General features: G+C 56.4%; 2 protein-coding genes and 1 long non-coding RNA gene across 7 annotated transcripts; 2 read left to right on the top strand and 1 right to left on the bottom strand.

Moving 5' to 3' along the window:
• Nucleotides 1-10: 10 nt before the first annotated feature.
• NOP14 (NOP14 nucleolar protein) lies at nucleotides 11-20,863 on the top strand. Its single transcript, XM_033856570.2, has 18 exons — nucleotides 11-336; nucleotides 3,050-3,184; nucleotides 3,683-3,824; nucleotides 6,953-7,095; nucleotides 7,924-8,058; nucleotides 8,993-9,115; nucleotides 9,901-10,032; nucleotides 10,761-11,019; nucleotides 11,883-12,013; nucleotides 12,554-12,639; nucleotides 13,517-13,652; nucleotides 15,020-15,121; nucleotides 15,622-15,775; nucleotides 17,414-17,573; nucleotides 19,503-19,650; nucleotides 20,159-20,277; nucleotides 20,420-20,575; nucleotides 20,741-20,863. The coding sequence occupies exons 1-18, from the start codon at nucleotides 142-144 to the stop codon at nucleotides 20,838-20,840; spliced, it is 2,556 nt and encodes an 851-aa protein (XP_033712461.1). The 5' UTR covers nucleotides 11-141; the 3' UTR covers nucleotides 20,841-20,863.
• On the bottom strand, nucleotides 17,791-23,960 carry LOC141278731 (uncharacterized). The gene is made up of 2 exons (XR_012331832.1): nucleotides 22,682-23,960; nucleotides 17,791-20,653 (listed from the first exon to the last, which is right to left on the bottom strand). It is a non-coding gene; the product is annotated as an uncharacterized lncRNA (long non-coding RNA).
• MFSD10 (major facilitator superfamily domain containing 10) lies at nucleotides 23,456-27,612 on the top strand. 5 transcript variants are annotated; one of them, XM_033856566.2, is made up of 13 exons: nucleotides 23,581-23,599; nucleotides 23,954-24,231; nucleotides 24,333-24,429; nucleotides 24,669-24,772; nucleotides 25,057-25,215; nucleotides 25,300-25,461; nucleotides 25,783-25,891; nucleotides 26,010-26,121; nucleotides 26,380-26,488; nucleotides 26,581-26,671; nucleotides 26,797-26,844; nucleotides 26,923-27,012; nucleotides 27,218-27,612. In XM_033856566.2, exons 2-13 carry the CDS (start codon nucleotides 24,058-24,060, stop codon nucleotides 27,328-27,330), a joined length of 1,368 nt encoding a protein of 455 aa, XP_033712457.1. In that variant the 5' UTR covers nucleotides 23,581-23,599; nucleotides 23,954-24,057; the 3' UTR covers nucleotides 27,331-27,612. The 5 variants fall into 5 exon arrangements, with proteins under 5 accessions (XP_073660879.1, XP_073660880.1, XP_073660878.1 ...); XM_073804778.1 differs by having other exon boundaries at nucleotides 23,456-23,599; nucleotides 24,014-24,231; nucleotides 26,797-27,012; XM_073804777.1 differs by having other exon boundaries at nucleotides 23,526-23,599; nucleotides 26,797-27,012.
• Nucleotides 27,613-27,925: the final 313 nt, after the last annotated feature.

The following is a 27,925-nucleotide window of genomic DNA, read 5'->3' as shown; positions in this document are numbered from 1 at the left end:
CGTTCCTACGTCTCGCTGGCTCAGTTATCGCGAGACGGGGGCGGCACTCCTAGGCGGCTGGGCCGCGCGGTAGCTCCGGACGGAGCGCGAGCTGTAGCTGCCACCTCCTCGTCAGCGCCCCGAGGTGCAGCGCGTGTTGCCATGGGGAAGACCAGGTCTGCCGGAGCGCGCGGGAAGGCCCCCGGGGCCCCGGCGGGCGCGCGGGGCTGCCGGGCGAGGCCCAGCGCCAACCCGTTCGAGGTGAAAGTCAACCGGCAGAAGTTCCAGGTCCTGGGCAGGAAGACGCGCCACGACGTGGGGCTGCCCGGGGTGTCGCGCGCGCGGGCCCTCCAGAAGGTGAGCGGGGCGCCGGGCCCTCCGGGGTGGGTCCCCCCGGCCCCACCTGCCGGCCGGGACCACCCACGGCCCTGCTCCTCGAACCCCTGCGGCACCGAGGGGCCGCCGGCAGGCTTGGGCGAGCTACGGACTTACTTTCCGGTGCCCTTTTTCCCTTCTGTAAATCGGCCATGATGGTGGTACGTACATCCTAGGGCCGCCGGGAGAATGGGAAGCGTCCACTTAGAGTCCTCGGGACAGCGCCTGGAGTAGTGAGACGTCGTGTATCGTGTATGCCATGCGTCAGCTGGACTGTTTTCATCTTCGTGCCTCTGCTTCTGCGTGGGCGGGGACGACATTCCCCCGCAAAACCGCCGTCCCTCCCTGGAGACCCACACACAAGTCCAGCTCAGGCAGAGTTCATCACTTCCGCGCTGCCGCGGCCCCTGTGCGAACCTCTTAAAACCTGCCCTCGTTGAGACTTTGAGCTCCGCTGGTTAGGGACAGGATAGGGGATTACATGCTCAGTAGATGTTTGAAGAAGGAATGTATGGGTCCTTTGAAGCGCACAACCTTGTCCCTTGCAGGGTAACTGAAATGCTGCCTTCTTGGAAAGTCTCGTAGCCTCCAGCTTTCCTGTGCTTACGGTTCCAGAGTATTCTGTACTTTGAAATTCAGTTCGGGTGGCATTCTCTCTGCAGCTTCTGAGACATGCTCATTGGTTTGTTTAACGATATTTATTGTTACTCTGAGGAGGAGACATTAGTAAGTTAGTGAACAAATTAAAGCACAGAAAGGTCAAGTAAATTTCCCAGGGTCACACAGCTGGTAAAGGCTGGGGTTTGCACTGGGTTTGGACACCTGTGAAGCCTTTATGTGCCACTGAGCACTTAACGTTTAAGCTGTGTTCTAGCAGGTGGAGAGGTAAAGGTAAAGTAACACCTGGCCCTGCCTTCATGGGCTCATAATCTGTGTTCTGTCCCACAGCATGTAATCCAGTTGATCTTTTTTTATATATAAATTTATTTATTTTATTATTTATTTATTTTGGCTGCCTTGGGTCTGTTGCTGCTCGCGGGCTTTTTCTTGTTGCGGCGAGAGGGGGCTACTCTTCTTTGCGGTACGCGGGCTTCTCATTGCGGTGGCTTCTCTTGTTATAGACCACACGGGCTCTAGGTGCGCGGGCTTCAGTAGCTGTGGCATGTGAGCTCAGTAATTGTGGCTCATGGGCTCTAGAGCGCAGGCTTAGTAGTTGTGGCACACTGGCTTCGTTGCTCCACGGCATGTGGGATTTTCCCGGACCAGGGCTCGAACCTGTGTCCCCTGCATTGGCAGGCGGATTCTTAACCATTTCACCACCAGGGAAACCCCAACTGATCTTTTCTTTTTTTTTTTTTTTAATAAATTTATTTATTTATTTATGGCTGCATTGGGTCTTCGTTGCTGTGCACAGGCTTTCTCTAGTTGTGGTGAATAGGGGCTACTCTTCGCTGCAGTGCATGGGCTTCTCATTGCGGTGGCCTGTCTTGCTGTGGAGCACAGGCTCTAGACACACGGGCTTCAGTAGTTGTGGAACACAGGCTCAGTAGTTGTGGCGCACGGGCTTAGTTGCTCCACGGCATGTGGGATCTTCCCGGACCAGGGCTCAAACATATGTCCCCTGCATTGGCAGGCGGATTCTTAACCACTGCGCCACCAGGGAAGTCCCCCCAATTGATCTTTGAATTGAATCAAACATCGTCCTTATTGCAAGGAGCTGGCAGTAATAGTAGACAAGACAAACTTATAGCCGACTCCGATGCACCCCTGCATCACACACCCCAGGGCAGGCTTGTGGGGGCAGATGTGGGGATGGGCATTGCATGGGCTCCAGACTAGACATGTTTTCCTTTATCATGTAAGCCTCAGTTTTCTCATTTCTCCTTAAGAGCCTGAGGTAGGAACTGCCATTCTCTCCTTTTTACAGGTGAGGCTGTAGGCGCTTCCCAAAGTCCTCGCTGGGAAGTGGTGCAGCTGGTGGGGTTCTGAGTCCTCACTCTCGACTGCACCTCCTGGGCATCACATGCATGTCCATGAATGACCCAGAAAGTGCTGAGAGTATTGGTTTGGGGCTACACGTAAATTTTACCAAGAGACAAATACATAAATACGGAATCTGCAAACAGCAAAGACTGACTGCATATACACATAATGACACGTATGTAACAAGCAAAGAGCACATAGGCAGTGCTGCTGCAGTCTGTGTCTGTAATTGATCGTGACGTCGTCATTGACATACATGGCCTCTCAGATCATTGTTCCCTGCTCCCCTTACTCGGCTAGAACCTGAACTCCTCTGGCTTCTTCACCTGGGTGGAGTGACCTCTGCTCGATTGTCTGCTTTTTTTGGTTGCCATCATTTTACCTTAACCTTTGATATTAGGCATGGAAGTACTAACACACACTCTAGAGAATCCCCTGGGTTCCAGACATCATCCTCTTTGCTGCCGTTGTATGGCAGCGACCCAGTTTCTCCTTGGTAATTGAGATCAGTCTTTCCAGCCAGTAGATTGGCCTTTTTTGGACTGTTTGTCTCAGGGGCCTGAGGCATAGAAAATGGCATTTTCCAGTTCCTTAGAGCCAGCGTTGTGTCCCCTTGTGGAAGCACCTCCCCTTTGGTGACTAAGACTGCCAGGCCGTCAGAGCTCAGAGTTGCCAGGACCGGTGAGAGATTGTTCTATGATCTGTTTTTCAGCGCACCCAGACTTTGCTAAAGGAATACAAAGAAAGGGATAAGTCCAACGTATTTAGAGATAAACGCTTTGGAGAATACAATAGCAACATAAGCCCGGAGGAGAAGATGATGAAGAGGTTTGCTCTGGAACAACAGGTATGGAAAACAGTCTTTTGCTGTAGTTTTACACAGAAGTCAAATACAAAGAGAAGGCCGTTTCCCCCTTGTTTGTTTATACTTTTGTGAGTGCACAGTGGATGGGTCTTCAGTCGTGTATCTTGCCTGTCTAGACCAAGGGGGAAGCAGCCTCTTGCACATACCAGTTAGGTGGATAAATATCTTAACCAGAGTGCCCGGCAGTGATGCGTCCTGGGGTTCTGGACTAAACTGCTGCCTTCAGCTGGGTCGAGTGGATTGTGGAGCATTCCTGGTGGGTAGAGCTGCACGATTTCCCAGTGCCTTAGGGTGGCCCATTGATTTATTTACCTTCTGTGGGTTCTGTTTATATCCGAATCATTGCTCAAATGACCCAGAATAATCTTAAAGCTACACTGTCACATTGCACAAAAATGGGGGAAAAAATCATTCTTTTTTTGATGTTAAATGGATGTGGAAATTTTAGGAGACTGATTTTCATTTTTTCTATTCTGTCAGCGACAACACGAAAAGAAAAGCATCTACAACCTAAATGAAGATGAAGAACTGACTCATTACGGCCAGTCTTTGGCAGACATTGAAAAGCATAATGACATTGTCGATAGCGACAGCGATGCCGAGGACCGAGGAGTGCTGTCGGGTGAGGCCTGGGATCAGGGGCAGTCTGCTTAGCACTGACGTTCTTTCTGCCCTGCTTGCACACCTAGAAAATGCAGGTGTAGATCTCTAAGAATGTGTATATGTAGATAAGATAGACAGCCTGCTGTCTATCTGTCACAGAAAGCACCTCAGTGTCCCTCCTCTTGTTTGAACTTCACCCCAGCTTATTTTACCCGGTGAGCTCAGAGAAACAATATGATTTGACCAACCCGTGAGTCAGAGTTGTGGGTAAAACCCACCTCGCTAACCCCTAGGACAGCTCCTCTGTACTAACCCACAGTGCTTTGCTACCACTGTTACCAGTTCTGACCCAATGTGTGCACTAACAGTGTTTACTTAGTTCTTTTAGTCTTTGTTTTCTCTGGAACCGCTTATGACAGTTTTGTGGGGGAAGTAACATTGAGCTGCTTCTTTTTAATTTCTTTTTTAAAATTTATTTATTTACTTATTTCATTTTTGGCTGCGTTGGGTCTTCGTTGCTGCGCACAGGCTTTCTCTAGTTGCAGCAAGCCAGGGCTACTCTTCGTTGCGGTGCGCAGGCTTCTCATTGCGGTGGCTTCTCTTGTTGCAGAGCACGGGCTCTAGGCGTGTGGGCTCAGTAGTTGTGGCTCACGGGCTTAGTTGCTCCTCGGCATGTGGAATCTTCCCAGATCAGGGCTCGAACCTGTGTCCCCTGCATTGGCAGGCGGATTCTTAACCACTGGGCCACCAGGGAAGTCCTGAGCTTCTTATTTATAGATAATAACAAAGCAGGTTAAACCGTGGCATTAGTTAACACTGATACACAACTGAACTGAGTTAGGACTCGGTTCAGGTCTGATCATCTTGGGCCCTTTTGTAAAGTTGCGGTCATGTCGTAAGTTCGCATCCTTATGATTTAGAATATCCTCTAGTCAGCATCTTCAGAACAAAGCTGCACAAAACTGAAACTGACTCAGCGGTTTTTCTGGTGTGTGGAAAGCCAAGCCGTTAAGCCCATGACTGCTTTTTGGTATTTGGGTGATGCGGGGGCAGAAGGCCTAGGAATTAGGGCAGCCCGTGGTTCTGTCCACAGCACCGGGAGGCGGACCTCAACTCTGCTGAGGCTTCGTGGTTGAGGAGGGGACATAGTTCACCTTGAGGGCCTTTCTCTGCGCACTTTCCATTGTTCAGGACTTTTTATGCACGCCTCGCTTTAAACACATTCACCTTCACTGTCACCGAAGGGGACTGCCGTGGCACCTTAACGTTTGGCGGCCTGGTCATTCATCACAAGGTGTCGGCCTCGGCCTCGTTGGTATGATAGGCTGTGACGGTTGGCTGACTAGAGGAGAAGTTGGATTCCCATTCTGCCAGGTGTTGGGTCCTGGGGACTCAACTGTTTATTTGAGGTTTCCTATCCTCCTCTGATGTTTAGTATGAGCTCATGAGAATCCAGGGGACTTGCACATTTCCAGGTAACCTCTTATATTTGAAAATAAATATATTTGCCGTACCTTTTAAAATGAATCATTAGGAAACATTCTGTTTTGTTCAACTACATAGTTTATATGTTCTCCTAGATTAGGAGAATTTCATCTTAAAAATCAACCCTAGTTTTCTAATTAAATCCTATCATCAGTATAAACACACTGATGGATTTTTTTTTTTTCCTTTTCTCCGAGAATCCTTTTTGGAATCTTTTATATACTACCACCTCGTTAGTTAATGTTTTGTAAATTTTATTTTCAGAAAATATTGTAAACAATCTTGAATTAGTAGAATGCTAAATGATAGTGTTTTCTAATATGCTGAACTTTGCAGGAAGCAGAGGAGTCACTCATTCACTGATTCATTTATTCAGCATGTGCCAGGCAGTGCTCTTGGTTCTGGGGAAATAGCAGTGAGTAAAACCTACCTGCAGCTCAGTTTTCTGGGGAGACCCAGACAGTAAACTAAATAATCACTAAATCCCGCAGGCCGGTGGGAAGTAGAAGTGCTGTGGGGGAAATGAAGTTGGAGCGGTCTGGGACACGCCAGGCAGTCCTGATTAGGGTCACGAAGGAGGTGGCTGTCGTGCAGGCCTCTGGTGGTGTCACAGTCTGGGACCAGCCAGGAGCCTGGCAACTGGAGGGGGCGATGGTACAGACAGGTGGGCTGGGCCCCCGGGGCCACGGGAACAATTTTGGCTTTTACTCAGGAACGGGAGCCGGAGGGACTTGAGTGGGGAAGGACAGAGTTGGCTAGGGCAGGCCAAGAGGTCTTCCTGAAATTCTCTTGTAGGCGAGGGTGGTAGAGAGGAAGCAGGATGCGCAGGGGTGTTTGGGGTACCTGTTAGCCCAGGGGAGGCATCAGGAGGGCAGTGGGGGCCCAAGTCCGCAGACAGCCTTGCCTGGAGGAGGGAGCTGCTGCCCAGAGGAGTGAGCGTTGGCCTTTAAATCGGGCCAGAGTCTACTGCAGGGAGAGCGAGAGCAGCTTCCAGAAGGAGGCATGATGGGGGTGGCGGAGCGCAGGCGCAGACGGCGGGTTGTGGGCCTGACGGGGTTAGAGGGCCACAGGCAGGAGCTGTTTCTCTTACTGGATGAGATCTGAAGTCAGTTGCTTAGCATCTAAGCCTCTGTTTTCTCTTCCAAGAAATTGGATTTTTTTAAAGTTTCTTTCTCTTCCAAAATCGACGATTCCCAATGTTGTCTTTCTCTCTTCTTCCCTGGTAGCTCAGGCAGCCTAGGAATCGGTGACTCCAGTAGCTGGCTCCGCCCCCTGCCCCCCGGGACTTTCTGTGAGACACAGGGAGGGTGTGAAGTGGCTCTGGTCCTGGGCACGCCCGCTTAGGACTCAGGCACGAGCTAGTTTGCGTTTGCCCATCTTCTGTGAGACGCTAACACATTGGAAAACAGGTTCTTGGTGTTTCCAGTCACTTGGATCACAGCTGTTTGGTCTTTTTATGCCTCTGGGTTTTCTCGGAGGGGCTCATCTTGGGGGTTTGTGTCGCTGTGCCTGTAGTCTCACCTGCCGTGGGTGAGAGTTTTCTCTTAAACGTGGAGTCTGCTCTTAGGACCGTGCTTGGAGAAACGTTGGCAGAGCGACTGCAAAACCCACTTCGCAGCCGGGCCTGGCTTCACAGAGGGGTTTTCTGCTCTCTGTCTGCAGCTGAGTTGACGGCGGCCCATTTTGGAGGAGGTGGTGGGCCGCTTCACAAGAAGACCTCTCAACAGCATGGCGAGGAGGGGCAACAGCCGAAGTCACGCAAAGAGCTGATCGAGGAGCTCATCGCCAAATCAAGGCAGGAGAAGGTGCGTCCGCTGCCGTTCTCGCTGTGGAGCAGCACCGCCCGCAGGCTCGCTGCTGAACACTTTCAAGTCTTTCCTCCCTGTGCGGTTTAGGCTGTGTCTAATATTTTCTATGAATTCAATAAAAGCATTCACTTTGAATAGGAATACAAAATGCATTTTAAGTTTCATCAAGCATGTACTTCCTCTTTTTTTTTTAATTTTATTTATTTATTTATTTATTTTTGGCTGTGTCGGGTCTTTTCTGCTGCGCGCGGGCTTTTCTCTAGTTGTGGCGAGTGGGGCCTACTCTTCGTTGCAGTTTGCGGGCTTCTCATCGCGGTGGCTTCTCTTGTTGCGGAGCACGGGCTCTAGGCACACGGGCTTCAGTAGTTGTGGCACGCAGGCTCTAGAGTGCAGGCTCAGTAGTTTTGGCGCAGGGGCTTAGTTGCTCCGTGGCATGTGGGATCTTCCTGGACCAAGGCTCGAACCCGTATCCCCTGCATTGGCAGGGGGATTCTTAACCACTGCACTACCACGGAAGCCCCAAGCATGTACTTCTGATGGTTTCTTGGGGTTTTGGTTTTGGTTTGGGGGGAGGGTTGGTTTTAGTGTTGTGGCACGTATCAAGAGTCGCAAAACATCACTGCTTTTGCTAAAGGCAAACTGCTCAGAGCATCTAGAAGAGCAGTTTTACAGCAGGAAGTTCGTTCTGCGTGATGGGATCCTGAGATGCTGATTTCTCGTGGTCTCTTTCCCCGTCGGCATGTTGGGCTGAGCGGTTGTCCAGTGGGGCCTGGACGTCTGCTGGAGGCCGGCAGTAATGGGGTGCCTTCTGTTCTTTTTCCCCAGAGGGAGAGACAGGCTCAACGAGAAGACGCCCTTGAACTCACAGAGAAGCTAGACCAAGACTGGAAAGAAATCCAGACTCTCCTGGCCCGTAAAACACCCACATCCGAGAGCAGAGGTGGAAAGGAGAAACCCAAGGTGGGGTCAGCACCTCACAGGCAGCCTGGGCTCACGACCATTGACCCAGCCTTTCTCTGCAGAAGAGGGGGAGCCAGACATCTGTTCTCCCTTTTAGGACTTAAGTTTTCTGTTAAACTTTTATATTGAGGTATCTGACGTGTGTTACATCAGGGTGGAAATAGACTAAAAGTTACTTCACTATCTACTCCAGAATAATGAAAGTAAAGAAAATGGTTGTTTCTTGGTATGAGAAGACTTGGTATGTGTATTGATATATACATTTATTTATTTTTCCCCCTGGACAATATTTGGTTCCTACCACATTGCTTTTAGTCTAAATTGTCAGAGAAGGTGCATTCGTTTGAGTTGCTGGTTTCTAGAAAATACTTGGATTTCACCAGATTACCTTGCCGTGTGGCCATCTGCACATCTGTGAGTCGACCTTACTGTTGCTTCCCCCAAAATCCCATTTGGGGGCTTAATGCCTAGATGAGCAAAGTTTAGTTTTCTTTTTTTTTTTTTTTGCGGTACACGGGCCTCTCACTGTTGTGGCTTCTCCCGTTGTGGAGCACAGGCTCCGGACGCACAGGCTCAGCGGCCATGGCTCACGGGCCCAGCCGCTCCACAGCATGTGGGATCTTCCCGGACCAGGGCACGAACCTGTGTCCCCTGCATCAGCAGGCGGACTCCCAACCACTGCGCCAGCAGGGAAGCCCAAGTTTTAGTTTTCTTAAAGCAGACATACTTTAAGAATTTTCGAGGAGCAAATAGTTGTATATGACCTAAAGGCGTCCTCGAGACTGATTAGAACAGGCCTCTGTCACACAAGAAGAAAAGACTTAGGCCGTGGTTTAGCTTCTTCCATAAAGATGTCCAGCCACAATTGGGATGTGCAGGAAGCTCATTATGCAGGTCTTTTCTTTAAAAAAACAATTTCTTCTTTCTGCCCTAGCCTGATGCATACGACATGATGGTTCGTGAGCTCGGCTTTGAAATGAAAGCGCCGCCCTCTAACAGGATGAAGACGGAGGAGGAGCTGGCCCAGGAGGAGCGGGAGCGGCTCAAGTGCCTGGAGGTGTCTAGGGGGCGGGGCAGGGGGCGGGGCAAGGCAGGGGCAGGGGCAGGGCTGCTCTGGGAAGCTGCTACTACCGGAAAGGCGCTTTCCACCTTGTTGTGTTCAATGGGCTGCAGGTGTGCTGTGTTTTACCAGTGAAATCTTTTTAGTCTCTAAACAAGTTTGTTTTATTTTTTTTAACTATAAAAGGAAAAATAAATGCAGATAATACCCAATATAACAAATTAAAAATGACTTTCTTTCTAATCCCTTTACCTCAGAACAGCTGCTAGCGATATAGTGCACTACCTTTTCACCTCTTTTCTCTTAAAGGTTTTTTAAATTTCCTTACGTTACAAAACAAAAATGAAGTGGAGGCATACTGTCGTGCATCTGGCCTTTTCAGTACCCCCCTCGTGGGCCGTCTCCTGTGGCCATTGCATGGTTCAGAGGGACAGAGTAGCTGAGCTGCTTGTTAAATGGATGCAGACCTCAGTGTAAGGTGTCCTGTTCCTCTTCTGGGGCCTGGTGGTGAGTGAAGCCGATGGTTGGCCACCATCATTTGGCCAGAAAGCCCCCAGGGTGAGAGCTTTTCCTTCCTTGTGACGGGAACATGTTTCTGCCGCAGTATTTTTATTTTTGTTAAAATAAGTCTTCCACACGATGCTTGCCAAGGGTTTGCGTGTCTGGTTGAAGAAAGCAGAAGGCAGGCCTGAAGCAGCTGTGATGGCCGAGGGAGCCTGGAGCGTGCGTCCCTGCCACGTGCTCACAGCACGGCAGACAGCTTTTCTGTCTTTCCTGCTCAGGCTGAAAGACTCCGGAGGATGCTTGGAAAGGAGGAGGACGAACGTATTAAGAGACCGAAACACATGTCGGCGGATGACTTAAGTGATGGCTTCGTACTAGACAAAGATGACAGGCGTTTGCTTTCTTACAAAGTAAGATGTTTGCCTTCGTTTCCTTTTTTTTTTTTTAATTTAAAGCAACACATTTCCTGGTTTTTCACTTCATAGGTTTACCACAGGTGGAAATTGTGAGTCTTTTTAGAAGCAGTTTCTCTGGGGCTCTTCCTAAAGTTGGTGAGGTTTTTCATCCGCGAGCCCCATTAGCTCTATACTCCTCTCCCCTTTCAGAGCGTCGGCCCCACTCGGGGCAGGAAGATAGGAGAAGGCCAGGGGTCTCGAGCAGAAAGGGTTCCAAGACGGGAAACCGGGTGCTCGCAAAACACTGGGTTATCTGGGGGAGTCGTCAGGGGTCACCCTCCGATGTTGAGGTCCCACCACCTCCGTGTGCAGCCCACATGCCAGGAAGCCCCAGCTTCCTGGGGCTGCCAGACACTCATGGCAGCCGGAGCCTGTCCGCTGGGGCGCCTTCCGCATCCTGGACCCCCGCCGCTCCCCAGCAGAGACAAGCCCTGCCCAGAGTCCTGGCGGCAGGGTGTGGGGACTGCGGTTCCCAGGCCTTTAGCCCCGTGACGTGTAGCAGCCCCGAAGGAGGTGGGAGAGAGGCCCCACGCCCGTGTACGGTGCAGCACCGGGCCGCGTGTTCCTGGCAGACAAGTAGCATAAAGCGTCTGCACGTGCACGGCCCTCAGACACGGTCACAGGCTGTGCCAGCTGCTGTCCCCTGAGGAGTGATGCCACTGGTTCCCACACTCTGTTCCCAGGATGGAAGGATGAACGTCGAGGAAGAGCCAAGCGGGGAAGCCAGTAGCAGTGAGAGCGAAGGGGAAGAGGGCAAAGGCTCGAGCGAGGGGGACCCAGAGGAGAGCGATGGCCCGGACGGCCCCTCAGGCCTGGAGTCTGACGTGCAGAGCAAGGACGGGAGCGAGAGGACCCAGGAGGAGCAGCGTCCGAATCCCGGGGAGCGATCGGCAGCCGACGACCGGGAGGCTGCCAGGGCCGAGCTGCCCTATATGTTCGCAGGTAGACAGACAACTGGGGAGTGACCGCAGTGACCTGGTGGCGTCTGCCTCACGGGATGCGTCATGGAGTGGGACAGGGTACGGGCCTGGACACACGGGCACAGCCCGTCTGTGCTGTCCTGGCTGGCAGACAGGCACGGTCATCCTTCTCCGCGACGCCCCTGGGATCTGACCCGAGTGCTCTGGGCAGCACGTCAGCCTCTGCTATGTGGCTGCAGCAGTTCTGCAGGCCGCCGGCGGAGGTCCCTGCCGCTTGACAAGTCAGCCCTTTGTGGGCAAGGGTGGCCGCGGAGTCGGGCTCAGGCCTCGTGACATGGCATGTAGCACACGGTGGGCTGCTCTGTCCCACGTGCAGACACCCCATCCGGTTCCAGTCCGCAGGCCTAAGCTGTCCTGCGACTTAAGGGCGTTTCCAGAGCGGTTGAACCGGCGGGTGGAGCTGGCTGCCGGGGGCATCTCAGGCGTGACGCTGCACTGCTCGCGGGGCTCCTTCCAGCTTCCAGCCTGTTCTGAAGGGTCCTGGCGGCCACCCCGCCCACGCACTGTCCCCTCCTCCCTCCCCGTGTCGGGCATTGGCGGGATTCCTCCTGGAGGGGAGCTTGGGGTCATTTCTTCGTCGAGGCTTGTTGCAGGCAGCCCAGTTTCCTCGAGCCTCACCCTTGGCGGGCACGCGGGCACACGTTAGAAGCAGTGTGGTAATTACACAAAATGAGTGGTTCTATAAAACAGGCGGAAGTATTTCTTTGGATGAAGTAAAAGAAGTTGTATTATTTAATTTGTGTTCAGTTTTTATCTCTGTTACCAGAAACGTAATTCTCATTTGACAAGTTAAGCGTGGAGTGTGTTTTGTGTTTATTTTGATAGCTCCCAAATCCTACGAGGAACTGAAGTCTTTATTATCGGGAAGATCGACGGAAGAGCAGCTTTTGGTTGTGGAGAGAATTCAGAAATGCAACCATCCAAGTCTCGCAGTGGGAAACAAAGCAAAACTAGAAGTACGCTGAGTCGTTTGTCTGCAGTGTTGGGAGTGTCAGGGAAGAGCCCTGGTCTGTGTGGGCATCGTAACCGTGAAGCTGGTGGTCCTGAAGTGCACCCCGTGCTTACGGCCGCGAGATTTCACGGTGGGGTGTGGGTCAGGGGGCAGAGAGCCAGGCCTGGGTGTGCGTCAGCTCCAGGGCCACGGCAGGCCCAGGAGGAGGCCGAGCTGTTGACCTCAGTTTACACTGAGTCCACCGCGCACACCGTCACGCAGCAAAGCCAGGCTTTGGGGAAGTAGATAGCTAGGAACGTGCCTCGTCCTCTTTGGCGCCCGGCCGGCGCGCTCCTGGTCTAGGACTGAGGCGTTGCCCGCCAGCCAAGGCAGCACCCAGACCCTGTGCTCTTCGCCCGTGTGCCTGCCTTGGGTCACATGCCCCCTTCGCTGGCCCTGAGGCCCTCGCCCCACCCGGTGCGGGGGCACAGGGGGCAGGGCGTGCTGTGCCGCAGCTCCGTTCTGGGCTCAGCCCTGAGCTCTGGCCCCAACCCTGTTCCTGCAGAAACTGTTTGGCTTCCTTTTGGAATACGTCGGAGATTTGGCTACAAGTGATCCTCCAGACCTTGGCGGAATCAACAAGTTGGTTGTGTAAGTGAAAACGGGGTGCCTTATCTGGAACGTGGGGCTGAGTTGAACAAATTTTGTGCCCTTTAGTAAAGTTGTAGAATAACTTCGGAGTTATTAAGGCAGCCTTGCCAGTGGACCCACAGCTCGCACAGCTGCGGTGATTTCCGTACGCCATCCTGCTCCTAAGTCGTGTTGACGCGCTGCTCCCATTGCCCTAGAGATGGGACCTGCTTTTAACTGCAAACGAATCGACTTTAAGACAGTAGGGCCCCTTCAGTTTATTAATATTTGACGGCAAATTTTCTGTTTCATTCGCCCGCCTGCTGCTGTCCTGCGCGGGGTCCCCGGGCCGGGCTCTGCACCAGGCCCCGTGAGAGCAGAGCAGCATGGTGGCTCCTGGCCCCGTGGTGGCTGGAGCAGGGCGCAGCGGGCAGGGTGCTCAGTTGGGAGGGTCCGTGAGAGCAGGTGCCTGGTGGTACCCTCGGGCTGGCCACCTGCACACGCCTCCACCCCGTGCCAGCCTCTGCCCCCAGGAGTGCTTGTGAGGTACCACTGGGTTCAGGACTGTCAGCCACGTCTGGCCCTTAGAATATGCCTCCCGTGCTGTTACTTGCATAAACAGAGCTACTTCTGCCACCAGTACTGAGAAGTTACGACCAGGTTCTTAGCAAATAGCAAAAATGAGTATAGGTTATTATAAAACACTATTAGAAAAACTACCTGGATCACCGAGACGGCCAGCCAGGTGTCAGTAAGGAAAAGTGCATTCATCCAGGGGCTTCCAGCTCCAGCTCAGCCGGCAGGTGGCTTCACAGGAAGATGATAGACGTGGGTGGTCTGAGGGCTCCTATGTTTTGTTGCCTGCGGACACTCTCCCCGACACGTCTCTGATGAACAGGCAGCTGTATAACCTTTGCCAGATGTTTCCTGAAGCCGCAAGCAGCGCCGTGAGATTTGTCCTCCGAGATGCCATGCACGACATGGAAGGAATGGTTGAGACCACAGGCCGGGCGGCCTTCCCGGGCCTGGACGTGGTAAGCCAGGGGCGTGTCTCATCTGGCCGTTGACCCGCGGCCGCCATCTGTCCAGTGTGCTGCCGTGGCACGGAGGGGCTGGGGGCTTCAAGAGGGTGGTCTGCCCCAGAGCCTCCGCAGCCATCTGGAGGGCACGCTGGGCCAGCCCTGGAAGGACTGCTGACCTGTTAACCACTAGCTAATGTGGGCTCAGGAGCAGAGTTCCTGGTTTGACTTCTCCGTGAACGGTGCCGTGTTTAGTCTTGATGGCAGACCCGGGGTCTGTTTTCCTGAGGACCTGAACCTGTGGGCTGGTTGCTCCACCTGCTTGTGCACAGCGACCTCTGACCTCTCTGAGGTTTCTGACCGTTTCACGACAGCCGTGGGCCGTGTCGTCAGCTCTGGTCACTGAAGAAGTACTGCTCAGTCCGTTCCATTTTCTGGTCTTCGTGTTGAAATGAACTAACGGCGACGGGCAGGAACTTAAAAGTTCGGCTTTAGGGCTTCCCTGGTGGCACAGTGGTTGAGAGTCCGCCTGCCGATGCAGGGGACACGGGTTCGTGCCCCGGTCTGGGAAGATCCCACATGCCGCGGAGCAGCTGGGCCTGTGAGCCATGGCCGCTGAGCCTGCGCGTCCGCAACAGTGAGAGGCCTGCGTACCACAAAAAAAAAAAAAAAAGTTCGGCTTTATGTCAGTGGGTCAGTAGACTCCTTGGGAAGGCATCTGAGCCAGTGTCTGTGGCCTCGGCCCCTTTCTCTGTGTGACCTGGGGTAGGTGGGTGCCCGAGCTGTGGCCGAGGGTATCCAGCCTTGCCTCCCCGGAGCCTGTCCCTGGCGAGGAGTAGTGGGGAGGCCAGGGGGGTTGGCAGGCTGCCCGGGCTTCCATCCTGGGCTGCGCGGGCCTGGCCTCTCCCGGCTGTAGGCGGTAGTGATGGCTCAGTGGTACCTGTCCCGTAGGCTGGCGTGAGGATTCATGAGTTGATGTTGTTACTGAACCAAATTGGGGCCCACCCTCGCCCGGCGCACAGCAAAGCCAGCCGACTGGTGCCAGGTTGTGGGGAAGAAACGTGCAGCGTTTACTGCAGGCAGCTCGTGCCCAAGAGACACGGACTCCCTGAGGGCCTCAGGGGAGGGGTTTTAAAGGCAACATCGAGGGTGAGGGTCCCAGGGTGTGTGACCAGCTGGTGGGCTTTCCTCTGAGTGGCTGGTGGTGAGCTGACAGGGTGATGTTCGGCCACTTGGCTCCCAGCGTCTGGGGCCTGGTGCTCGCGGGCAGCCTGCAGTCCCCGCCCCCGGCGGGTGGTGGTCTTGGTCTCCGCAGAACAGCCCAGAGGTGCGCGTCAGGCTGTCTCCCTTCTTTAGCCCGTGTGGTGGCGCTTTCTTTCCAGCTCGTTTACTTGAAAATTGCTGGGATGTTGTTTCCAACCTCTGACTTCCGGCACCCGGTGGTCACGCCTGCGCTGCTGTGTCTGAGCCAGCTGCTAACCAAGGTACGTCAGGGCCTCCCCATCGGAGCCAGCCCTCCCAGGGGCTGAGCGGGGCCGCGGAGACTGGCGCTCCTTGGGGCAGGAGTAGGAAAGGCTCGTCAGCGAGGCCTGCGTAGCAGCTCCTTCCCAGAGCTCCCGGGCGAGGTGGCAGAGGGTGTGACCCCAGAAAGCGCATGAGGGCATCGTGTCTGATCTGGGGTTCTGTTCCCCTCTTGGCTTTAAAAGTCCAAATAGCTCCGTTTTCCTTGAGGGGGCGTGTGATCGGTACCCACTTGCTGTGGCAGTTACCAGCGTTCCGCTCCGAAAGGGTGGGACCTTACGGTCACAGGGCTCTGCGCCTGATTGCATGCCACGCGCCTCGATCCTGCCGTGGGGGCGGTGCTCCCCTCCGTGCAGAGGAAGGTCGGGGCCTGCGGCTTCCTGCGGAAGCCAGGCTGTCTGCCTGGCGCAGTGTTGTGAATGTTGTTCCCAAGTGGACACTGTGCCCTGTGTTCCTTTGCCAGTGTCCCATCCAGTCCCTCCAAGACGTGGTGAAGGGGCTCTTCGTGTGCTGCGTGTTCCTGGACTATGTGTCTCTGTCCCAGAGGTTCATACCTGAGCTCATCAATTTTCTTGTTGGGATTCTTTACATCGCAACTCCCAGCAAGCAGAGCCAAGGTGAGTTGACTGGAGGCAGCGTTTGCAAATATACTGTACTTTAGACTTTTAATAGGAATCGGTATTCATTGTAGAAAGCTTAGGATGTGGGGAAGTTAGAAAGAAGACAAAAGAGTCTCAAGTCTCATCCTCCAGAGTAGCATCCTTTTTTCCCTCTGTGTGGATGTGTGTAAACCCACATTTTGAAAACAATCAGGATCCCACTTTATCTGTCCAGCACAGTAGCCCATTTCCACGTGTGGGGAGTCTGAGCTTAGTGTAAAGTACCCCCCAGGTGGCAAGACTACCTACCAGAAATATATAAAATACTGAGGTTTACTGTATTGACTGTGTGTTGAAACAGTATTTGGGGGGGAGGGTAAATAAAATACATCCATTAAGATTTACCTTTTTGGGGGCTTCCCTGGTGGCGCAGTGGTTGAGAGTCCGCCTGCCGATGCAGGGGACACGGGTTCGTGCCCCGGTCCGGGAAGATCCCACATGCCGCGGAGCAGCTGGGCCCGTGAGCCATGGCCGCTGAGCCTGCGCGTCCGGAGCCTGTGCTCCGCAACGGGAGAGGCCACAGCAGTGAGAGGCCCGCGTACCGCAAAAAAAAAAAAAAAGATTTACCTTTTTGTTTTTACTCATTTTATGTGGCAACAAGAACACTTTAACTGGCGTAGCTCACGGTCTATCTCTAGTGAGCAGCACCGCTCCTGTAGTTTCTACAATGTTCTGAATGTTGGAAGGAGATCGTGGACAGCAGTATTCTGACAGGGTTTCAGCAGTTGTTGCTCTTCTGAACTATCACACCCTCCCCTCCCCTCCCCCACACAGGATGCTGACACTCTTCCCCACGCTTCTGCCCACTCACGGCTCCCTCGCCCTCCAGGAGCTGCCCACCTTTGTCCCCTCGCTCCTCCGTGTCTAGAGGGGCTGCTTTCCCGGCCTCCTTTTCTCTTCCCTGCCCTTCCACTTTCTCCTCGTAACCTCACATGGACACTTGCCTGATTTCTCTGAGCCCCACGCTGTGGGCTCCTCTCTGCCAGCTGTGGGGATGGGCACGGGGGGGGGACAGCCACACCCCAGGGAGACGTCAGGGTGGCTGCAGTGCTGGAGGAGGGGCCCCGGTGGAGGGCACTGGACGCTGGAGTCGGGACTGGTCAGCAGACTGGCTGTCACCCGTATGCCCCCCACCCTCTGCCCAGCCACCGCCCACTCTGCCGTGCCTGGACCGCACCCGGCCTGGCACCCTCCCCGGCAGTCCCTTCCGTCTGCTTCGACTGCTCCTCTGAGTAACGGTGGGCTTAAGTCCTGCTCGCTCCCCGGGTCTCTGGAGCAGGCCTTCTCTGGCCTGGTGAGCTCTGCACCCTGCCCCACCGCCCCAGCTCTCCTGACAAACCCGCCTCACCCTCCTCTGCTTTTCCTTTGTCCGTCGTTTCTTACTGATACTCAGTCTAGTCTGCCCACGAGGGCAGGGGCCTAGTCTGAGCTTGGACTTGGCCCACACACCCCTGTCAAAGCTGTCGCTCGTCTCTGGTGGTAAGCACAGCACATGTTTGTTAGAATGAACTTCCAAAGGCTTCACCCTGCAGAGCCTGCCCTGCGAGCCCGGTAGCCTCAGAGGCCGACTCTGTCCCTGTCCCACTTGGAATCCAGGTTACACTCTGGTGCACCCTTTCAGAGCACTTGGGAAGAACTCGGAGTTGCTCGTGGTTTCTGACGAGGAGGCCATGACCACGTGGCACAGGAGAAGCCTCCCCCTCCAGTGGGCAGGAAGACTGAAAGCCCAGACTGAGACAGAGGCCAACCACACCAGGTACGTGCGGGCCTGGGGCTCCGGGCCGTGGTGCCAGCTTAGACCTCCGAGGGGCCAGGCTGCAAGCCAGACGTGACCCAGCACCCAGCCTTGAAGATGCACCCGGGTTATCTCTGTTCGCAGATGAAATGATTTTATATGTGGAAAATCCTAAAGGTTCCACGGAAGAGCTATCAGATCTGATAAGTGAATTCAGCAAAGTAGCTGGATACAGAGCCAACGTACAAAAGTCAGTTGTATTTCTACACACAAACAATGAACAGTCTGAAAGGAAATTGCAAAAACGATCCCATCTACAATAGCATCAAAAGGAATAAAATTACTTAAGAATTAGCTTATGCAGGGAGGTGGAAGACTAGTACGATGGAAACTACAAAACATTTGTTGAAAGTACTTAACAAAGACATGAATGAATGGAAACACGTCTGTGTTCCTGGACTGGTAGACATAATCACCTCCAAATACCACCACGATAGGGGTTCGGTTTCAACAGGGGGATTTTGTGGGGTCACATCCTTCAGTCTGTAGAAGTAGAATGAGGAGGGGACTAGGACTTTTTCTCCTAAGTCCTCTGATTTTTAAAAAAATTATGGTTATTTGAATTTTTTTGTTGACATTTATTTGTTGTGTTAAAATGCAGATAACATTTACCATCTTAACCATTTTTAAATGTATGGTTCGGTGGCATCTTAAGTACATTTACACTGTTAAGGAACCGTCACCACCCTCCATCTCCAGAACTTACTCATCTTCCCAAACTGAAACTCTGTCCCCATTAAAGACTAATCCCACGGCACACCCCAAGCCCCACCATCCTCCTTTCTGTCTGTGGATTTGACTCCTCTGCTGCATCTCATATAGGTGGAATCGCAGGATTTGTCCTTTTGTGACTTATTTTATTTCACTGAGTGTAATGTCCTCAATGTTCATCCATCTTTAGCAGGTATCAGAATTTCCTTCCTTTTTAAGGCTGAATCATACTCCGTTGTGTGGATGGACCACATTTTGTTTATTCATTCATCCATCAGTGGACACTTGAGTTGCTCCCACTTTTTGGTTATTCTGAATAAGGCTGCTGTGGACATGGGGGTACAAGTATCTATTCCAGTTTCTGCTTTCAGTTCTTTTGGGTTTATACCCAGAGATGGAATTGCTGGGTCAGATGATAGTTTTATTTCTAATTTTTTGAGGAACCTCCATGCTGTTTTCCACCACAGCTGTACCATTTTACATTCCCACCAACAGCGTATGAGGGTTCCAATTTCTTCACATCCTTGTCAACACTTAGTAATTTCTGGATTTTTGATGGTAGCCATCCTCATGGGTATGAGGCGGTGTCTCATTACGATTCTGCCTTGATTTTTCTAATGATTAGTAATGAGCATCTTTCCACGTGCTTGTTGCACGTTCATAATCTTTGGAGAAATGTCTGTTCACATCCTGATGGCCGTTTTTTTCCATGAAAACCTAACTTTCCCAGAATGTGTGTGATTTTCAAAGTATATCTGCTTGATACTGGAAATAGTTTTAGTAATTTAAAAACTACAACGGGGTTTATTTAAGATGAGGGCTCCAGCCATTGTAGCGAGTGAGTCAGTTTTCTTGGGTCTCTCCCAAGAAATGTATATGTGTTACTAAACTTTTTCTTCTGTTTAAAAAACAAAAAACACCGAGTACTCTTTCCAAGTTGTTGCTGCATTTCCCGCAACGTTCTTTCCTATTCAGGGAAGCAGGATGTTTTCTTTAACTCCTGATCCCATCAGCCATCCGGGCTGCAGCCGTTGCCCAGGGCAGATGTTTGACCTCAGGGTCCTGCGGCCCAGGCCCACGAGTGGAAGGTTTTCATCTTTGCCAAGATGATGGGCTTTGTTGGTGACGGGGAGGGGCCCTTCCTTCCTGTTTGCCTGAGGCCGGGTGTCACCCATGCAGGCTGTCCTGCCTGGCCGTGTGTCTGGCTCTGGTGCAGCGCTGTGTGACCGTCTATGGCACCCTGCCCTCCTTCCACGACATCGTGCAGCCCCTGCGAGCCCTCCTGATGGAGCACCTGGCAGCCCGCAGCTGCCCGCCCGAGCTCCAGGTGAGGCCTCCCATGGCACGGCCGTGTCCCGGAGTTGGGGCAGGCTGGCGGGCGTTTCTGTCACCGGGGTTCTGGTGCTAGGAATCAAGGCCAGCCGCCCCCCTCAGCCTGGGCAGCGGCTCCAGGCCCCGCGCCCCTCCCAGGTCACTCGGGTTCTGAGGATGGTCCCACTGCCCTGCACCAGGCGACAGGAAGCCATGAGGGGCACCTGCCTTTTGCCCTGGGGGCTCCCCTCTGTACGAATGGGCTGGTCCCCATCGTGTGCTCCCCACATTCCTCTGGGAGAGACCGTTCTGTTGCTCGATGGGTCTGTGGGTCTGAAGTCCCACCAGGCCAGATGCCACGAGGACGCTGCAGGAAGGTGGAAGCTTCGTGAGAGCTGGGCCGTCTGGGCACAGTGGCTCTGCACCTGCAGCCGCCGGGCCCAGGGGAAGGGGCGGCCCGGAGGGAGGAGCTCCGGAGGCCACGGTGGGCAGGCCCGGCGGTGTCAGCTTTCCTCACGTGTCAGGAGCTGAGTCGGAGCATTTTGACGGAAATGGAAAAGCAGCCGAAGCACTATCGGCCGCTGGTCTGTGAGAAGAGCAAGCCGGTGCCGCTGAAGCTGTTCACCCCCCGGCTGGTCAAAGTGTGAGTACGGAGGCCCCCCAGCACCCCAGCCCCAGAGGGGCTTGGGGAGTCCGGGGCTGTGGCTGGGGGCGGCCCTGACCGGGGCCTGGCAGGCTCTGGGTGCGCAGACCCTGCGCCCTCAAGGCCGGCTTTGCACCTTCAGCCTCGAGTTTGGGAAGAAGCAGGGCTGCACAAAGGAGGAGCAGGAGAGGAAGAGACTGATCCACAAGCACAGGCGAGAGTTTAAAGGCGCCGTCCGGGAGATCCGCAAGGACAACCAGTTCCTGGCCCGGATGCAGCTCTCGGAGATCATGGAACGGTGAGGGGCGACGGGGTCTGGCAGGGGCTGGTGTGGGTGCTGGGCCGGGGTGAGGGCGGGCCACGCGGATGTGAACTGCTATTGGGTCAGATAGGAAAAAGGGCAAGATGTCCTCCAAAATGTATCCAAAAATGGGCTTTTTTTTTTTTTTTTTTTTTTTTAAAGGGACGCGGAAAGAAAACGAAAAGTGAAGCAGCTTTTTAACAGCCTGGCCACACAGGAAGGTGAATGGAAGGCTCTGAAGAGGAAGAAGTTCAAAAAATAAATTATGTTTTATGAATCAGACAAGGAGATGCTATGTAATGAATGCCGTAACGGGTGCTGTAACGTCAAGTTATTTTCCTGTACTTCGCTTCATGTTAAAACGCCTCTCCTGACATATTGCACTTTGGGAACACGGCCAAGCCTCTGTGGGAGCTACATGCGGATAAACTGAGAATCACCTCTATTCCTCACTTCCAGACAGTCCTCAGTTAATCACGAGGCTTGGGACTGATGGGATTCAGGCTAATGTTTTTGGTCAACCAAGCGTATTTGCCTTGAGGTGTAGAATTCAGTGTTACTTAATGTTACATGAATTTTCAGTCATCAGTGAAACAAGTTTGCACATAGTTTAGAAATCACCCGTAATCCCGGCACCCCAGCAGCCATGATCGGCTTTGCCCCAATCCATACCCAGTCTTGATTAATGCTTTGGAGTGCCAGGCCGCTGTGAAGGCAGGAGGGGTTGGGCTGCATCTGCATTGACCCAGGAGGCTTCATAAAGACACAGGAGCCACCTGCCCGCCCTCGCGGCGCTGGGGGCTACGGCCTTGCACAGAACGCTGCCTCCCTGCGGGGGTGCAGAGGTGGGCAAGTCCCCCAGCCCCTGTGCCCTGCCCCCAGTCTCTGAGAGTGAGTCACTGGTCCTCACACCCCAGGTGACCATGCGGCACGTGGCAGAGGCCTCACCCTCAGCTGGCAGCCCTGCCGGGTGGCCCTAACACTCACATCAAGAAACCCATCCTTGGGACTTCCCTGGTGACACAGTGGTTAAGAATCCGCCTGCCAATGCAGGGGACACGGGCTCAAGCCCTGGTGCGGGAGGATCCCACATGCCACGGAGCAACTAAGCCCGTGCGCCATAACTACTGAGGCTGCACTCTAGAGCCCACGAGCCACAACTACTGAAGCCTGCGCGCCTAGAGCCCGTGCTCTGCAACAAGAGAAGCCACGGCAATGAGAAGCGCATGCACTGCAACAAGGAGTAGCCTCCGCTCGCCGCAACTAGAGAAAGCCCGCGCAGCAACGAAGAGCCAACAGAGCCAGAAATAAATTTTAGAAAATGAAGCCCATCCCTGAGGTCACAGCCACAGAAGTGACCGCGGAGAGATTGAAAGATTAGCGAGACTGGACATGTGGGAAGAGGGTAACTGATTCTGGCTCCCCCAACAGGGAGGCTGGTGGGGAGAATCGGGAGTTTGATTTGGGGCGCTGTTAGGCCGTGTTGGGGCTCAGAAGGGCAGAGGGACAGGGCCAGAGCGCCCCCTGGTGGCAGGCGGAAGGGACAGATGAGACCACGGTTGGATGAGATTTCTGCATCTTTACCTTTTTTCTAGGATTGTTCAGAGATAGGTGTTTGCAAGGTGCGTGGCTCCACAGATCTCGAAGGCCCTGGCAGGTGTCGGGGCCACAAACGGGGCTGGCTTCACCTCGCTGTGTAGGCCTGGCCTGCTGTTAACATCGTGCAGACTCAAGACTCCACCCTCACGTAAACCCTCCTGCAGCTGTTGCTACTTAAATTCGCCAAGCCGCTGATCCCGGGTGGCGGTGGAACGTGCCAGCAACAAGCTGATAAAGCCCCAGCTTTGGGTCCTGGGTCGCCCGAGCACACCCACCTCTGCCCACCCTGGCCTCTCCACTCCACTGCAGGGACAGTCCTTGGAAATGTCAGTATCCATGTGGATGGCCCGTCCCAACCCTGCCTCCTACTCCTTGCCAAGGGGCGTGTGTAGAAGGGGTCGTGGAAGAAGGTGGTTATGAAGCCAGAGTGTTTCCATGTGAGTACATCTGCCGACATATTGCCCAGCTCTTCCTCCCCTCTGCCGCGCGCCCACCAGCTCTTACCTCCGCTGTGTCACGTGCAGGCTTCTAAGGGGGGGTAGCACGGCTCAGGTGGAAGAGGCGAGCATCCCCTGAGCCTCCATAAAGGAACGCGTGTCCTCAGGGAGAGCTAACACGTGTTCTCTTTGGTCGTAGGTGGAACAATTATATGTTAGGCAAAGTGTGACTGCTTGGATGTTTGAAATTTAGTGTCGTTTTCGGAGAGGTGCATGAGTGCTGAGCTGACGGGGTGGACTGTCCTTCCGGATAGTTCGGCCACAGACGCCTGAATTTCAAGGGACGGAAGGGAAGCAGGAGGTGCTGGCAGGTCCAGAAGTCCAGAACCTCCAGCTGCCGTGGGGTCTCCCCCGGCGCGGCCCCAGGACCGAGCGCGCCCTGGGGGCACCTGCTCCTCCCCGCTGACCCCGGGGCAGGCGGGGCACCGGAAAGTCCTGACCTCACGCCCCCTCCTCCTCGCCGGCCCGGCCGAGGCCCCAGGGTGGGCGAACCCGCGCCCCCGCGCATCTGCGGGCGTATTTTGGACGGGAGTGGACGATGTGAGGAGGGTCCGGTCAGGGTGGACCCCGCCCAACGGCCCTCCAGACGGAGCGCCCAAAACCCCGAGGTCCTCAGCGGGCGGGTCGTCACTCGGGCGCAGTGTCCGGGGGCAAATGGAGCTGTGGCCTGTCAGGCGCCTCCGGTTGGATCCCTTCCCACCGGTAAGCCGCTGCCGGACCCGTTATAGGGCCAAGTCGCGCGGCCTTGGAGGACCGGCCGAGGCCCCGCCCAGCGGCCGGAAGAGGGCGCGCAGGGCCGCCCACTTCCGACTGGGAGACACGCCCACTTCCGGGCGGGCGTGGCGTGGTCGGCGTGCGCTGTCCGCCCGCCGGTCCATTCCGCTTCCTTCCGTCCGTCCGTTTGTGCGGAGCGCGGAACCCGCAGGTGCAGGACGGGACGGGGCGCGCGACCAGGGATGGGCGGGTGTCTTGTTCTCCGGCTCGCGGGGCCGCCCCCGCCGCCCGCCCGGGCCTCAGTTTCCCCAGCCGCTCCGCCCGGGACCGTGGGGTGGCGGCGGGGGCGGGGAGGTACCGGAGCCGCGATGCCCCACCCCGGCCCCTGGGACGGTTGGCCTCCGGGGCTGCGGCTTCTTTGCGTAACGCCCGCAGCCTGCGTTTCCTGCTAACCAGGGTCGGGGGAAGGGTGCACAGAGGGACTCCTGTGTTGGGTCACGGGGCAGGCAGACCCTTCAGGCGCTCGCTAGCTCACGGCGGGAGCTGGGGTCTGTTTCCCCCCCAGGTAGGTGGGTGTGGGGCTGGGGTACCCAAACGTGCCCTCGTGCGACGTGCCGTCTTGCAGAGCCGCCACACGCTCAGCCAGGCCGGATCGGAGCGGCCCCCATCATGGGCTGGGGAGCCGGCGGGAGTTGCACCCCGCGCCCGCCCATCCACCAGCAGCCGGCACCCGAAACCCGGGTGATCGCTGTGGTGTTCCTCGGCCTCCTGCTGGACCTCCTGGCCTTCACCTTGCTGCTGCCCCTGCTGCCTGCGCTGCTGGAGAGCCACGGCCGTGCGCAGGTGAGCACCCCCGGTCCCGATGCCGCTTCACCCCCGATGGCTGTCCATTGCTCCAAGCCCCTCAGGGACTCCCCAGCCCGTCACACTTCCTTGTGCCCTAGGATCCTCTTTATGGCTCGTGGCAGCGCGGGGTGGACTGGTTTGCTTCAGCCATTGGGATGCCAGCCGAGAAGAGGTACAACAGCGTCCTGTTCGGAGGTATGGTTCTTGAGCTGGGGCTGGGGGCCCATTCGGGTCCTGCCTTCCTGGTCCCTCCCTTCTCAGTCCCAGGTCTTGGTTCTCATATTCTCGCTCCTGGGTACTGTCTGTTCTTTCTCCAGGTGGGCGGTTTTGGGGCCGTCTCAGCTCAAGGTCCACGGCCTGGGGGTGCAGGGCCCAGCATGGTTCGACTCTTGGGGACTGGGCAGTGTGGTGACTGTGATCTCTGTGTCTTCCAGGTCTGATTGGCTCCATCTTCTGCTTCCTGCAGTTCCTGTCAGCGCCCCTCACGGGGGCCATCTCTGACTGCCTGGGGAGGCGCCCGGTGATGCTGCTGTCCCTGGTACGGGTGCCCACAGACGGGAGCTTCTTCCCGCCCACCAGCAGGGCCCCTCGTTGGCCCTCGTTGCCCCCTGGGGGTGGTGTTTGGGGGGGCAGTGGCTTCTGTGGCTAAGCGAGGCTGTGCCAGAGCTGCTCCTGCCACGGCGACGTTGGGAACACAAGTGACCCTTGGATGCTGCAGAACAGGGCAGGGTCCCAGGGCACTGCTTGGGCTCGCTGGCCCCGCTGTGGGCTCCTCCTGGCCTCCAGTGACCATGCCTGCCCTTGGTCCCCGCCCTGAGGCAGGCAGGCCTGGCCACCTCGTATGCCGTGTGGGCCACTTCGAAGAGCTTTGCGGCCTTCCTGGCCTCCAGGATGATTGGGGGCATCAGCAAGGGGAACGTCAGCCTCTCTACCGCCATTGTCGCCGACCTGGGCTCGTCTCCTGCCCGCAGCAGGGGCATGGTGAGTGCACTCTGGGGGGCTTAGCGGGTGGAGGGGCTCCGGGGCCTGGGTCTCCCTGCTTGGCTCAGGCAGTCTTCTCCCCAGGCAGTCATCGGGGTGGCCTTCTCTTTGGCCTTCACGCTGGGCCCCATGCTCGGCGCCTCCCTGCCCGTGGAGACGGCGCCCTGGTTGGCCCTGCTCTTCGCGGTCTCCGATCTGCTGTTCATCTGCTGCTTCTTGCCAGAGACGCTGCCCCCGGAGAAGCGGGTAAGGTGGGAGCCAGACAGGCACAGGGGCTCGCTTCCGGGGCCTGCGGGGAGGCCCGTCGCGGGCCCAGGTGCTGGGGAGGCCGAGCTGCCCGCTTCTGGTGTCCAGACGGTCTTGGGACCACAGTGCCTCCTGGGGCCCCTGCGTTCCCCAGACCCCCTACACCTCCAAAGCCTGGCAGGTAGACTGGGGGCCGGGCCTGCCAGGGCCTTGCAGGGGGCAGGGGCCAAGCAGGTTCGGGTCAAGCCCCCTCCCCCCAGGCTGCGAGGCCTGGGGACGCCACCAGCCTCGTCACAGGCTCCTCAATCCTGTCCCCTCCAGGCACCGTCCATCACGCTGGGCTTCCGAGCTGCTGTTGACCTGCTCAGCCCTCTGGCCCTGCTCTGCTTCTCAGCCGTGGCACGTGGCCCGGACCCGCCCACCGGAGTCAGTAAGGAGCAGGCCCCCCTCGTGAGGGTGGGGCTGTGGCTCCCTCGGGCTGCCCAGCGTCCCCCCGCCAGCTGCTCGGGGCCCCCTTTCCGCTGACGTGCCTTTCCACTGCTCCGCAGGGCTGGGCAGCCTGCGCCTGCTGGGCCTGGTCTACTTCCTCTATCTTTTCCTGTTCTCGGGCCTGGAGTTCACGCTGAGCTTCCTCGTGCACCAGCGCTTCCAGTTCAGCAGGTGGGAGTGTGGGGCCCCTGCCAGGACCCTGCCTGGGCACGCCCTGCCCTCTCCCCATCCCGAGGCCCCGCAGCCCCGCTGCTTCAGGGCTGACTCCCACCTTGGCCTGTCCCCCGGGGCCCAGCCCGGGATCCCGGGGCGGGCGGTGCCTCGCGCCAAGGACGGGTGACGCACGGGCCGTCACCCAGGCTGCCTGGCTCTCCGTGTGAGCAGCACGGGCGCAGCAGGGAAGGGGTGCTGACAGCTCGCCCCTCCCAGCCTAGAGCAGGGAAAGATGTTTTTCTTCATCGGCCTCACGATGGCCACCATCCAGGGCGCCTACGCCCGGCGGATCAGCCCTGGCGGGGAGATCGCAGCTGTGAAGCGGGTACGGGGGCTCCCCTGGGCGTGGGGGCAGGCGGCGCCCCGAGCTCTGCAGAGGCAGCGGGGTGGTCCTGAGACCAGCTGTGCCGCCCGCAGGCCATCCTGCTGCTCGTCCCCGCCTTCCTTCTCATCGGTTGGGGGCACACGCTGCCCGTGCTGGGCCTGGGGCTGCTGCTCTACTCCTTCGGTGAGTGGCCCTGCCCAGGCTGGCGGGGGTGCGGTCAGGGGCCGGCGGCCGGGAATCCTGGAGGGTCGCACCCCTGTCGGCCCCTCCTCCAGGCTGACGGGCGCCTCCCTGATGTCCCCTACCAGCCGCTGCCATCGTGGTGCCCTGCCTGTCCTCTGTGGTCGCCAGCTACGGTGAGAGGCCCTTCCCTTGCCTGAGGTCACCCTGGGTGGCCCACAAGCACCTGACGGCCTCTCCCCTTTCCCCCACAGGCTCTCCCGGGCAGAAGGGTGTGGTCATGGGCACGCTGCGAAGCTTGGGCGCCCTGGCCAGGGCTCTGGGGCCCATGGTGGCCGCCTCAGGTGAGGGCCGCGCGGCAGCACTCGGGGCGTGCTAGGCGCTTGGAGAGGCCCCGCCAGGCCAGGCGGCTGCTGGCCTGAGCTGGAGGCCACACAGCCCCTGCTGGCGGCCTTGGTCCCAGCTACTGAACCCCTGGCTCAGCCCCACTGTCCTGTGGGCAGGGACCTGGGCGGGGACCGTCGCCATCACCCCCTGCTGTCTCCACAGCGTACTGGCTGGCCGGGGCGCAGGGCTGCTACACCGTGTGCGCGGGGCTCTTCCTGCTCCCCTTCTCCCTCCTGCGGAAGCTGAGACCGGCAGCAACGCTCAAGGCCGAGTAGCTGAGCCACGCCTACCCCAGAGCGGGGCAGCCAACGCAGGGAGTGGGAGGCCTGGGCCAGGACGGCTCCCCACTGCCCGCCTGACCCCTCCCTCCCCGCCCCCCAGCCTGGGGCGGCCCAGGACTCGCACTTGTGCCTGTGACACTCCTGTGTGGACCTGCCTGCTGGGATCAGACTCCGAAACCTTGCAGGCTTTCTGTTCACTTGTCTCTTATACTTAGTGACACACAGCGTTCAGCCAGGCCTCTGAATGACCAAATAAAGCAGCTGTTTTATACCCAGTGCCTTCCTCCAGTGCACAGCTCTGCCTCGACACACCCACTGCCCAGGGAGACCCCCCCCAGGCACCAGGAGAAGCAGCTTGAGCTGAACACACATTACAGCTCCACGGTCCGGAAGAGCACGAGGCTTTGCCCAGGCCCGTTTCTCTCCCTTCTGCACTGTAGGGAGGGGTGGACAGGCAGATGAAGGGCTGCCCCTGCCCCCGCCCCGGGGTCAGCGCTTACCAGGTGGTACATGGGGGGTGTCCTGCACCCTGGCAGACTGGGGAGGAGCGACCCTTCCGCTTGCCCCCCCCCCCCCACCTCGCCTGGAC

This window comes from Tursiops truncatus, chromosome 5 (assembly GCF_011762595.2).
Source record: "Tursiops truncatus isolate mTurTru1 chromosome 5, mTurTru1.mat.Y, whole genome shotgun sequence".
Classification (NCBI taxonomy): Eukaryota; Metazoa; Chordata; class Mammalia; order Artiodactyla; family Delphinidae; genus Tursiops; species Tursiops truncatus.
Note: the sequence above shows the minus strand (reverse complement) of the source record. Positions and strands in the feature narration are given on the sequence as shown.